The sequence below is a fragment of the Ricinus communis genome, chromosome 3, assembly GCF_019578655.1.
Source record: "Ricinus communis isolate WT05 ecotype wild-type chromosome 3, ASM1957865v1, whole genome shotgun sequence".
NCBI lineage: Eukaryota > Viridiplantae > Streptophyta > Magnoliopsida > Malpighiales > Euphorbiaceae > Ricinus > Ricinus communis.
This window is the reverse complement of record NC_063258.1, coordinates 2,075,352-2,087,004: the sequence shown is the minus strand read 5'-3', so window position 1 is coordinate 2,087,004 and position 11,653 is coordinate 2,075,352. Positions and strand designations below refer to the sequence as shown.

Sequence of the window (11,653 nt, the reverse complement as noted above, 5' to 3'; positions counted from 1 at the left end):
TATTCGATTAGCATTAAGCTTTAACCCGTCTCTATTAAGCTTTGTTAATTCTTAATCCAGCTAGTCAATTACCCTTATCTCTAAGTGATCATTAACCAGTTCTTGCTATTCAAATTTCCAATTACTAAATAAATTTCTCAATTACATGAAGCAATCTAAATACCATAACTCACAATGTCTCATGAATAAAATGATTTCTCATTAATGATGAAAGCAAGAAGAGACAAGCATTGATAATCAAAATCTCATAAACATTAAAATCAATCCAACAATATAGAAACCCCAATGGGTTTGAAAAATTTAGTTACTTATACTAATAAGCAACACAAAGTAAAGAATAGATTCAGAAAATTAAATTGAAGGCATGCACACCCTTCTTCTTTAAGTTGGATGAAAAACTCTAAATTCCCAATTCAGAATAGTAAACCATAATTTGCCTCTTGAATGCTCCCAAATCTTGTCTTGATCTTCAATTTGATGTTAAAACAATTGTAATCCTTCCTTCAATAGGTGAAATGATCTTCTAAGGTCGAGTATTGAAGTTTGGAAGAAGATGGTCTAAGCTTGTATATGTGAAATCAAGTCAGAAAATCGAACCCTAATTTAGCAAATCATTTTTGCCTATATAAATCTTTCAGCACGGCCATGGTCAAGCCTGTATTGATCAGCACGGGCGGAGTCTAGGCCGTGCTGGACCTCTGCATTCCGCAACTCGCGACTTCTTCCAGGCCATGCCCTAGCCGGTGCTGAGCCACCACGGGCCGTGGTAGAGGCCGTGGTGGCTTCGGAAATCGTGCCAAAATGGCACTCTTGAAGGGCAATTATTTGATGGTTCAGCACGGCCAGAGTCCAGGATGTGCTCAACCTTGGAATGCTAATCCTTACTCAATTTGATGGATTCGGGTCCATAATTACTCATATTTCCCTCAATTACTGATAATGTCCCTCGATAATGACCTGAAACGTAAAAGGAACCAAAACACATGTGATTCTGGCATAAAACAAGATAACTATGCACAAAAATGTAAACAATTGGGCATGTAAATATGTATAAAATGATGCATATCAAATATGCAATCTGATTTTCAAGAGCCAAAGCTCTGATACTAAATGTTAAGAAACTTTAATAATATAAAATACGAGCTCTAATAGTTATGGACCCGTAAATCACTAGCCTAGAAACCCACTACAAATTGAGTCAAATCCTAGGATCACTCTAGATCATATTATAAGGTTGATAAATAGAATTAGAACCTAAAGAAAATTAAGTTCTTTAAACCCTAATCCTAGCACGCCACAAATATAAATCAAATCTTTAATGAGAGTTAAATGCATTCAACAAGAATACAAGAATTCAAGCAAAGGTTGCTAGAACAATGAAATATCATTAATAATCAAAACTTAATATAACATACGACTTGGTTCAAGTTAAATAGACTTGAAACAAACCCTAGAAGACAACTAATAGAAAAAACACTATTTTGCCCTAATAAACTTGATGTTTAAGAATAAAACTAAACCAATGCCTACAAGCATATTTCGGCATTAATTGGTTTGTCATGGGCTTAAACCTCCAATAGATTGAATAAACCCCAATCTTAGTGCTCTTTAATAGTTGTGGATCTTGGGCTTTAAATGGATTCTCCTTCCTAGCCCAATGTTGTATATAGCCATTTAAGGCTTGTTGCAACTTCTTGGCTCTAGACCTTATTATTGGGCCTTGTGGCAAGCTTAGCCCATCTTTAGCATCCTTAGCTTTCCTTGCATGCTCCTCATCAAGCCCATCATTTTCAAGCTTTTCTTGCGCTAGCCCATCTATATCACTTAGATTTGCCATCCTCAGTCTTCTAAAACTCAAGAAAGACAGTAACTTTCATCATAGGATTTTTTTTATAATTTTCTCGATATCTGGATCCAAAAATAGGTGTTGATAGCCATACTCCTACTCATGCAACGTAAGGGAAGGTCATAAGCTCTAACCCACATTGTACCACAAAATAGCTCCATACTGGAAGCTTGTTCAGGACCACTTGTTTCTTTCAGAATAAACAAATTTCTATCAAAATCTCAGGGTTCCCGATCTAAAATCTGTTTTTTATCCTTCTAATGGTAGAGTTGGAATAAAAACAATTTTTCTCCACTCTTGCACTTCAACTCCATGAGAAGTATTAAAAGCTTTTCTCATTATGGTCATTAGGGCATTAGCATTAAAATGTCCTGAAGTCCAAAGGGTTCCTGCTTGACATAACAATGACCTATCCTTAGATTCTTTAATCAACACATCTGCTATGTCTTTTTTGTTTGAGTTACATTCTAGACATAGGTAGTCATTCTGAATCAAAATCACAACTGCAGTTCAATAGGAATATCAATGTAACGTAGGCCATAGTATTAGACCCAAAAAACAGAGACTAGCAAAGAGAATTCCCCCTGCAAATTGAAAACAAAATTTGCTAAAATTATAAATAAAACATACACAATTAAAATAAATTCAAAAAACAATGATTTATTGATAGAAAAAAGGTGGAAGACAATGAACAAAAGAAACAAAAGGAAAGAAGTAACATTAAGAAAAGAGAAACACTAATAATAAGAAAATCAAATCTCCACTAAGGCGACATAATTTCCTGCAGGAAAAAATTATAGTTTCCCATAAAGAGAAAAAACCCTAACCCTCATATGAAGAGGACATTTCAAGAATATACCGGTCGATAGACACTTGATTTTGTGTTAGATTTATTGATTTTGAATTAGATTTATTGATTTTATTTCTTGCTTTGTAAGAGTAATGGTTTTGAAAGAAAAGAATTGTTTTTGGTAGAAAGAAGCTAAAAAATAGTATAAATAAAAGTTTTTGAGTTGAGATATCAATATAGATAAAAATTACTTTTTTGACCATAAAACAAAATCTTATAGCACAAACGTGGTATATATTTGCTTTTCCCTGTATAACAACTCAGCTTACGCATTAGTTCATAGTGCTTGACGGTTCCAAATCAGGATAAAATAGAAAAGTTATAGCAAGCGACAACCACCTTAATTTTGTTGCACATCGAATGAATTATGAATTTTTATAAGTATACATGATAGGGCATTTCAAAATGAATCTAGTGGCCTTAATATTTTCTGAAAAAATGTAATTCAAAACTATTTCAAGTGGAATACAGGAATCCATATAACCGACCCCAATTCATTTGAGATTAAAACTTAATCAAGTTAATATTTTTATTCACATTCCAAAAGTAAAAATCATATGATTCGTAAAGTTAGTTAGACTAGAAAATTGATTCTTTATAAATCTGGATATCAAACAAAAAAAATAATTTAGTGGGCAAATAGGCAAAATCTTGTAGGCCTGCTCCATCTCTCATGATTTCTTTTTCTTTAACTAGTCTCTCCATCTCCTCAAGTTTATGGTGTTTGGGGTTACAAAATGAATACATATGCCGAAAGTGCTAATCAAACAACAAAGCAAAAGAAATAAAAGTTGCTGGATTATTCTTGGCCTAAAACAATTGTTATTTTTCTCTTCTTTGACTACTTGTACTTGAATTTGGCCTTCTCACGAATCGCCCCTGCAAAGTTGCATACAATGAGACAATATAAAATCAGACCTCAAGATGAATATATAAATAAAAAAATAAAGAAAGCTTTTATTGGTGAATTATAACTTAATTTTGTATTTTAGCGAGGATCAAAATTTGTTATGGCACATCAGCAAAAGTTAGAATACTGTGTTCTTTTTTTCTTTTAATTAATTACGTTAGATTCAAATTAGTGATTTCAAGCCTCGAAAGACAACCCTAATACTAATTAAGCTATATCCAATTGTATAACACAACATTATTATTAGCACGTAAAGTTATATATTATGATGTTGAAGTCCTTAAACATAATTTAAAATTGACAAAAATATTATAAGCTATTTTATAGAAAAAATCACACAATATTACTAATAAAGATGAGTAATAAGTATATTCTTTAAAATATATATAAAGTTAAAATAAAATGTTTCAGAGTTATAAACGAATCAAACAATTCGTGACCTAATTTCATTAAATAAAATTTTATTTAAGGTTATTTAATAAAATTTATTTATTTAAATTTATTTGTAAGAGTAAAATTATAGATATTAACAAATATATTATAATTCTTATAATAAATACTTTATTTCTAAAAAAGCTGATAAATAATTTAAACAATGGTTTGTAGTTTAAACTCTCCACTAAGTTTGAAATAGATTTCATAAATTTAACTCAAGTAGGCTCAATAATAAAAGAACCAAATTCAAACTAAGAATTTGACTCGGATTAGTTCAATTTACAATCTTATGATTTCTCACATATTAGAGCAACTTTTATAAGAAAATTATTTCAGAAATTATGGAAAGATAGTTTTTTTTACATGAGAAGGAAAAAATAAAATATTTTAAACAATTCATAGTAGTTTTCCTCTATTATCCCTTTTCTTTCTTAAAAAAAAAAAAAAAAAAAAAAAAGGAAGAAGAAGGTAGTTAGTATAGATGCTACATTCTTTTCTATTTTATTTTATTTTATTGTCACAGGTTCCACCTACCAACTTTTTTCTTATAATTGAAGCCTACCCATTAAGTGGATCCCCACATCCAGTTACAGCAACATGCTTTAGCCTAGCCCATCAAAAAGAATAGCAAAGAAAGTAATGAAGAAGTTACCTTCATTCTGGGCCGTTGATCGGCATTGACTTTTCTAACCTGGTACCTGATCTTCTTTGAGAAGAGACGTGTACGCCGCTTTTCCTTGTAGCGTAACACGCTAGCTTCTCTCACTCCTCCATTTTCCGAAAATAAATCTATCTGTGCCAATCTGGCCTGTCCAAAATTAACTAAATAATTAAAAATAATACAAACGCTTCTCATCATCAAAAATTAATATTTTATTTGCATAAAAAGATAAATTTTCCTTTTTTATAGAAATAAATTCCTTGAACTGCCCATATTATCCAGGTAAAATATGATGTTTTTAGCATATCAAAACAAAAGCAAAACGTTAAAAACAATAATTATTTTATATAAAATGTAATATAAAATAATTTACAATTTCTTAGTTTCATATATTAACTTTCTTTTTTCTAAAACTTGCTTTAAATATCAACTTACCTATTTTTTTGAAAGTAATTTTTGGATTAAAAATATAGGACAAAACAAAAATTTTAAATTGAAGACAACACTTTTTCCTCCAAATGTCAAACAACCCAAAAAATCAGGAAGAATAAACATTTATAAGTTTAACTTGTCAATAAATATATAATAAAATTTAATTTCATATTTGGATATTTTTTATTTAATAATTGAAAATCTGAAAATATCATCTGACAGCAGATACTTATTTTAGAAAAAAAAAATACTTATTTTAGAAAAAAAAAATATTGAAAAGTTTATTAGATGACAAATACTTTCTGAATACAATAATTTTGTTTTATTTACTGATTCTCTAAGAGAAAAATTATTTATTAGTTTATATTTGTCTTAGATTTAAAGACAATAAAATATTTAAAATACTATATTCTTCATTACCATTGTCATTTGAAAGAAAAACAAAAAACAATGTTTTTGTCCTTTTTAATACGAAAAAGGCGCGTTGGATGAGAAACATACAGAGACATCATTTCCTCCTTCGGATCCTGAAATCTCCTCAGAAAACGGCGAACCTTTGTCCGACCAAGCATTCAAAACGCCGTCGTAGTTTAATTTCAATAGTAAACCCGAACTGGATTGCGGGACTGAACTCTCCTTCTTGGCCATTTCCAGATTCTTTAATTCCACCACTTTCTTTTTCTTTTTCTCATCGGATTTACACTTTTTGGACTTAAAATCTGAAGTGATTTTCTTGCTGCTGCTGCTGTTGTTACTGCTAAGTCTTGGGGAGATTTGAAGCATATCGACAATTGGAAAATTCCACAAATTTGATTCATGTCCATGTCTTAGAGCTCTCACTCCTTTTCTCATTCCATTCCCACTGAAATGAAATCCCATCGGATTCCCGTACCAAGAATTGACATCTTTAATGGACCCATCATCAGTCTTATCCTTACTCACGCTTAGATTCCCCATGATACTATCAATTCCCTCTTCAATTTCTTCATCTAAGATCGACTCGGCATCCAAATCCTCCTCGTACCCATCGCACAATTCCATAGAATTCCCCTGTGAGTCACTCTGACAAGAGAAAGAGTACTTGTCGCAAGAATTCATCAAATTCGAGATTTTTGGCTCAATCAGGAAACTGGGTTTTTCACTTTCAACAGTTTGATGGAGGAGAAAGCTAGAGTCTTCGTCGAAAACCCGAAAAGGCCAGAGCAATTCGGAGGAGGATAAGGACTCATCAAGAAGAAGAGTGTCCTGGTGAGGTTTTGTGAACTTGCGAGGATTTGTGGTGGAGAAGATATTTGGATAGGCAGTGGAGAGAAGGGCAGCTGCTTCATTGTAGATTTGGTTGGGACGTTTTCGATGAGTACGTGGTTTTCTTGTGGAGATAGCCAATGGCGAATTGCTAGATTCAGAGAGAGTTGAAGATGGAGATGATGTGTGTGAAGTTCTTGTTGATGTTGATGGGGATTTCACTATTTCTAAATCGAACCCATAGGCTCTACCACCTCCACTTAAACAAGGAGAAGACATTTGGAAATGAATATCAACAACGCCAGAAGAAAAAAAAATAGTTTCAGTCAAATTCAGAGAGGACACAGAATAGGGAAGAACCCCATTTCACAGTTGAGCTAAAATTGGAGACTGAAATAGAATTAAGAGGCAATTTTTGAAGTGAGAATTGGGAATCGAAAGAGTACACAGTAGAGAATAGAAAAACCCTAAACCCTAAACCTCTAAAAAAAATACAAATCAAGAAGTATACTGAGGCATAGAAAAGAAAGGAGAAAAGGCCAAGAGTTGATATTATATAAAAAGAAAGGGATGAATTTCCTAGAACCCTATAAAAAGGGAGAAAGAAAAGCAATATTTGTATGTATGGACGTATCTTTTAAGCAAAATTCATAACTCATTTCTGGACCAAAAGTTCCTAAGGTAAAACCTCAATTCATCAAGACAATTTGTGCTAACTAGAAACGTTACCCGAGAAATGAACAGAATTGGGAAAGCAAGAGTTACCCTATAAGGAAGTGATTGAGTAACAGTTTATAAAGAGATGAAATTGGGAAAAGGTTGCAGAAGAAAGTGTAAGAAAGGATTAGTATCTGACGGGAAAGGAGAAGGGTCACGGGCAGAGGCAAATGTGATAAAGAACCGTTGAGAGAGAGAGAGAGAGAAAGATGTGGGTGTAGAAATAAATGGCAGAGACACGAACACACAAACAAAAGAAATTCTCTATCTCTGTGGGAGACTGGAATGAGGAGAGTTAAAAGGATGAGATGAGACCAGAGGAAGGGACAATGCTTGTTTGCTGTAGTCCCTACTGTGGGACCACTCTTCTTTAGTTTCTATCTCTCTCTACTCTTTTTGGCAGTTCAATTATTTTGTTATGCTCATTTACTGGATTAACCCTCTTGTTATTATTATTATTTCTATTCGTTACAATATAGTTTGCCATTTTAATAGTTAAAATGGTAGTATTTCTTTATAATGTCAAAATGGTATCTTACGCTTTCCATCCTTAGAAATATGTCACTCTTTCTTAAACAAGGTTTAGTCTCTGTATTTCTTAAAAACTTTACCATATATTTCTAAATAGATTTCATTTTCTCACTGGATCAAAGCTCCCTTCACTTATTTGTTCTAATAACCTTTTTTAGCATATATTAAATTAGCTATTTCAATTTATATCAAATTAATTATTAGATATTTATCAAGAAAATTATTATATAAATGACAAATTAAAGATATATTAATAAAAGTGAATTTAATTAATATTCTCACTACCTAAAAATTAGGAAAAATCCTCCTTCAAAAAGAAATTAGAAATTAGAAAGGTTTAACTTCCAATGATCTCTTCACCACTATCTATAAATATTGTTATGACATTCATGCTAATTTTTCACTGAATAAAAGATAAAAAAATATATTTGACAATTTTAAAAAATATGTTATAGAACAACATAATTTCTTAGTATATAGCTTTTAATATTTCTAGTACTGTTTAGAATACATAAAAAGAATAGAAGATTTTAAATATTGAATATAAGTTGATTTTTTTAGACTGATGATAAATATTAATATAAATTAGATTTTAAAAGTAGATAAAAATATCATCATTCTTTTCCTTGTTTATTTATGTACGATAGAACATTCTAAATATATATATAAACATAATCGTAATGTTTAATTTTTGTATTTAATTTACTATATTGATAATATAATAATACAATATATATATAATTAAAATTAACATTTTAATTAATTCTCAAAAGTAGCATATAATTATTATATTAACTAATAAGATACTTAGTTAATAAGACAAAGAATCTCAATCTTAAAAAGTAATTTATTGATTATAATTTTAGTATTAATTTATATTAAAATAGAATAATATTAATCTAAAATATATATATAATTTTAAATATTTTATGTGGTAGAATTTTATAAAATCACGTTATATTGTTTTTGTTTTCAATAAGAAAATGAAACATGACATATTTATACAAATATTAATTATAATATTTATAAAAAATTAAATGTGATTTTAAATGCTAATAATAAATATGGTAAAATTTTATAACTTATTTAAATATAAACTATTATATTTCTAAAAAATAATTATAATAAATTTCATAGCTAATACATATTAAAATAAATTTTATTATCTTTCTAATAATATATTTATATATTATATATATTATATATATTATATATATATAATATATTCATATATATAGATATAAAATAATAATAATAATAATATAGTAAAAATAAAGTTTTAAAATTTGAATTACAAAAAACTATCAAAATAAATTTATGGCAAGTTATATATATGCAAAATTAAAAAATAATTAAAAAATAAATAATAAAAATTCTAACAATCTGATTTTTTTAAAATAATTATTATGTAGATGTATAAGAATTTATTAGTATAATGAAACAGATACAAAATTAAATTTGATAAATATATATACTTTTTATATTTATTTATCTTAACATATAATAAATATAAAAATTTCACAAAACTATATTATATGATTTTTGTAAATGATTAATAGAAATGTAAATAGAAATATCGATAAAAATAAAACTCATTTTTTTATGCTAATATTATTAAAAAATTAAAATAAATATAATATATGAAACAAATAAAATAATTATGTAAAAATAAATTACTAGTTAATTAATAAATTGATAAAGTATTATCATCTTATGTAACATATTTCAATTATACTAACTGTGTAGTTATTATTAGTCATATATATATATATATATATTCAAAATTATAGTATGTTATAAAAATTATCATCACTTGTAATTCAGCAAGACTTCGTGCTGGGCATAATGGTCAGAAGAGTTTTTAATCCTAATGATGGGCAAGCATGGATGTTCTGGTAGGATTATCCTCAGTTCTTTTGTCACCCATACCACCTGCAAATTTCCTATAGATTTCATATCAAAGGTTCCTTATCTCCTGATGTGGCAGGATCCGATTGGGTACCCTGGATTTTTTAGGGCATACGTGGCATATCTTTTATTCGTTGGAGGATTATCACGTGGATCTAGGAAAAAAGGGGTGGGGTGTTTTTTGGATCTCAGATAAGAGAAATATAGAGAGCAATGATTTGTATCTTTTTGGTGTCTTTTGCCTTTTGTGTGTGGCTAATGGCAATCATACGTTGGGCTTATTAGGTTCAATAGCTTGTGATTAGGTAATCAAAACTCATTTTATTGTTTTTACACATTCGTCCCTATGTTTTATTTTAAAAATAATTATGAATTTAAATCCTACCATTTTTTATTTATATAGAACTCGAATTAAATTATAGTATTTTTATAATTCCTTCCTTACTAATATATACTAATCACATCTTTAATGAAAAAATTAGATAAATAAATAATATATATCATAAATTCAATATTTATATTTTTTCCCTTTTTTTTCAAAAAGGAGACGTTGACTATTCTAAATTAGTGTCCACATACTTCTTAGGTGAAAAGAGAAATAAAGAAAAACATTTGTCAAAATGTATTATTTTGATTCATTTATTTATTAATTAGTGATATTAAGTACCAATATGCAAATACCGCAGAAACCTATATGTTCTTTAGTTAAGAGTGAACCTTTAAAAAGGTTTTGCTCAACTTTTTTAGAATTTTTTATTTAATAAATTACATTTTTACATTTTATATTAAACCTACTTTTAAATAATACATCAATTTAGTTTTCTACTCTTTAATTTTTTAAAAATAAATTTATCTTTAAAAAATTACTTTTACCAAATTTAATCTCGAACAATTTGTTTTTCATGAAATATAAATATTAAAATCACTATTACAAATACATAATGAATAAAAATATTAACAGTCTTTTTCAGGCTGTTATTTAATAAAAATATTACATTTATATATAGAAAAAGGCATTTCTTTATTTCTTTCCTTTTTTTTTTCTTTTAAGGAAATAAAGAAAGCCAATTTATTTTGCACTTTTTTAGGTTTTTCTTTCTGGAAGACTGCTCCCTAAGAATATCTAAGAATATCGCAGACATTCTTAAGATAGATATTTTACTATTGTAAATATCTGGGTTTTGTCTTTCAATATCTTGTGGAACCTGAAAGTTCTCACCTCATGCTACGTATTCACTTATCCTATAAATAGAGATTTCTTTATATTTTCAACTTAATTTAAAGCATTACAGAATGTGTTATTTTAATATTTATTATCTCTTTAATATATAAATCAAAGACTAAAATATTTGTGGTGTGATATCAGAGATTAATATAGGTTATAGTTTTTACATAGAAATCATTGTCTTAGGATTGGCTTTCTCAGCAGCTTAAATAACTAAATTTTATTACTAAATATTTGCAATTCATTACTTATTTATTAAGAAAAATTTTTAAAAAATGAAAATAAATAACCCAAAGAAGATTATAACTTATAATCTTAATTATTACATAATCATTAAAGAAAGAATTTATTATTTTTATATTAATTTCTTAATTTATGAATTTAAAAATACAACAAACTAAGTATAATTACGTAGATCTATGAAAAGCTTATGTGTAATTATAATTCAAATTCTAAACAATTAAATATTTAAAACTCTATTAATTGCTAATTATGTGTTCAAACCTAATTTCAATCAGAGTAGTTGTATACCTTTGTATCTCAAAGTTAAAATAAAAATTTAATTTAATTTGCTAATAATTCATTTATCACTCAAAAATTTGATAAAGAAGGTGCATTGATAACTATGGGTATTTTCAATGAAAACTTTATGATTTTCTCACTAAATGTTAGTTATTTTCTATCTAAATTTATATAAATTTACATATTATTTCACTATTCAGATATATTCATTGTGTCTCTACTTAAAAAAGTAGTATTTTTCTATAATATATTAGACACATATTAACATTTTAGAGCTCGTTATATATGCGCAGAATTTAATGAAACTAATCGTTTACTCGTATGTTGCACGGCCGTTATTATTATTTTGATTATAAAATTAAGTTTAGAGA

At 28.1% G+C, this 11,653-nt stretch overlaps 1 protein-coding gene across 2 annotated transcripts; it reads right to left on the bottom strand.

Moving 5' to 3' along the window:
* Nucleotides 1-3,270: 3,270 nt before the first annotated feature.
* Nucleotides 3,271-7,374, bottom strand: LOC8258085 (protein CHLOROPLAST IMPORT APPARATUS 2). Of its 2 annotated transcripts, none has more exons than XR_001535174.3 (3): nucleotides 5,636-7,374; nucleotides 4,694-4,844; nucleotides 3,271-3,575 (listed from the first exon to the last, which is right to left on the bottom strand). XR_001535174.3 is itself a non-coding variant. In XM_015718649.3 (3 exons), the coding sequence occupies exons 1-3, from the start codon at nucleotides 6,656-6,658 to the stop codon at nucleotides 3,519-3,521; spliced, it is 1,236 nt and encodes a 411-aa protein (XP_015574135.1). In that variant the 5' UTR covers nucleotides 6,659-7,370; the 3' UTR covers nucleotides 3,271-3,518. The 2 variants fall into 2 exon arrangements, 1 of the variants encoding a protein (XP_015574135.1); XM_015718649.3 differs by having other exon boundaries at nucleotides 4,694-4,849; nucleotides 5,636-7,370.
* Between the last annotated feature and the right edge of the window lie 4,279 nt (nucleotides 7,375-11,653).

Bases quoted from the DNA above. Each gene is read 5' to 3' on its own strand.
- LOC8258085 (XM_015718649.3), bottom strand. From the start codon at position 6,658: ATGTCTTCTCCTTGTTTAAGTGGAGGTGGTAGAGCCTATGGGTTCGAT. The intron at 4,850-5,635 runs GTATGTTTCTCA...AATTTTGGACAG, and splicing joins AAGGAGGAAATGATGTCTCT to GCCAGATTGGCACAGATAGA. The intron at 3,576-4,693 runs GTAACTTCTTCA...GCAACTTTGCAG, and splicing joins ATCAACGGCCCAGAATGAAG to GGGCGATTCGTGAGAAGGCC.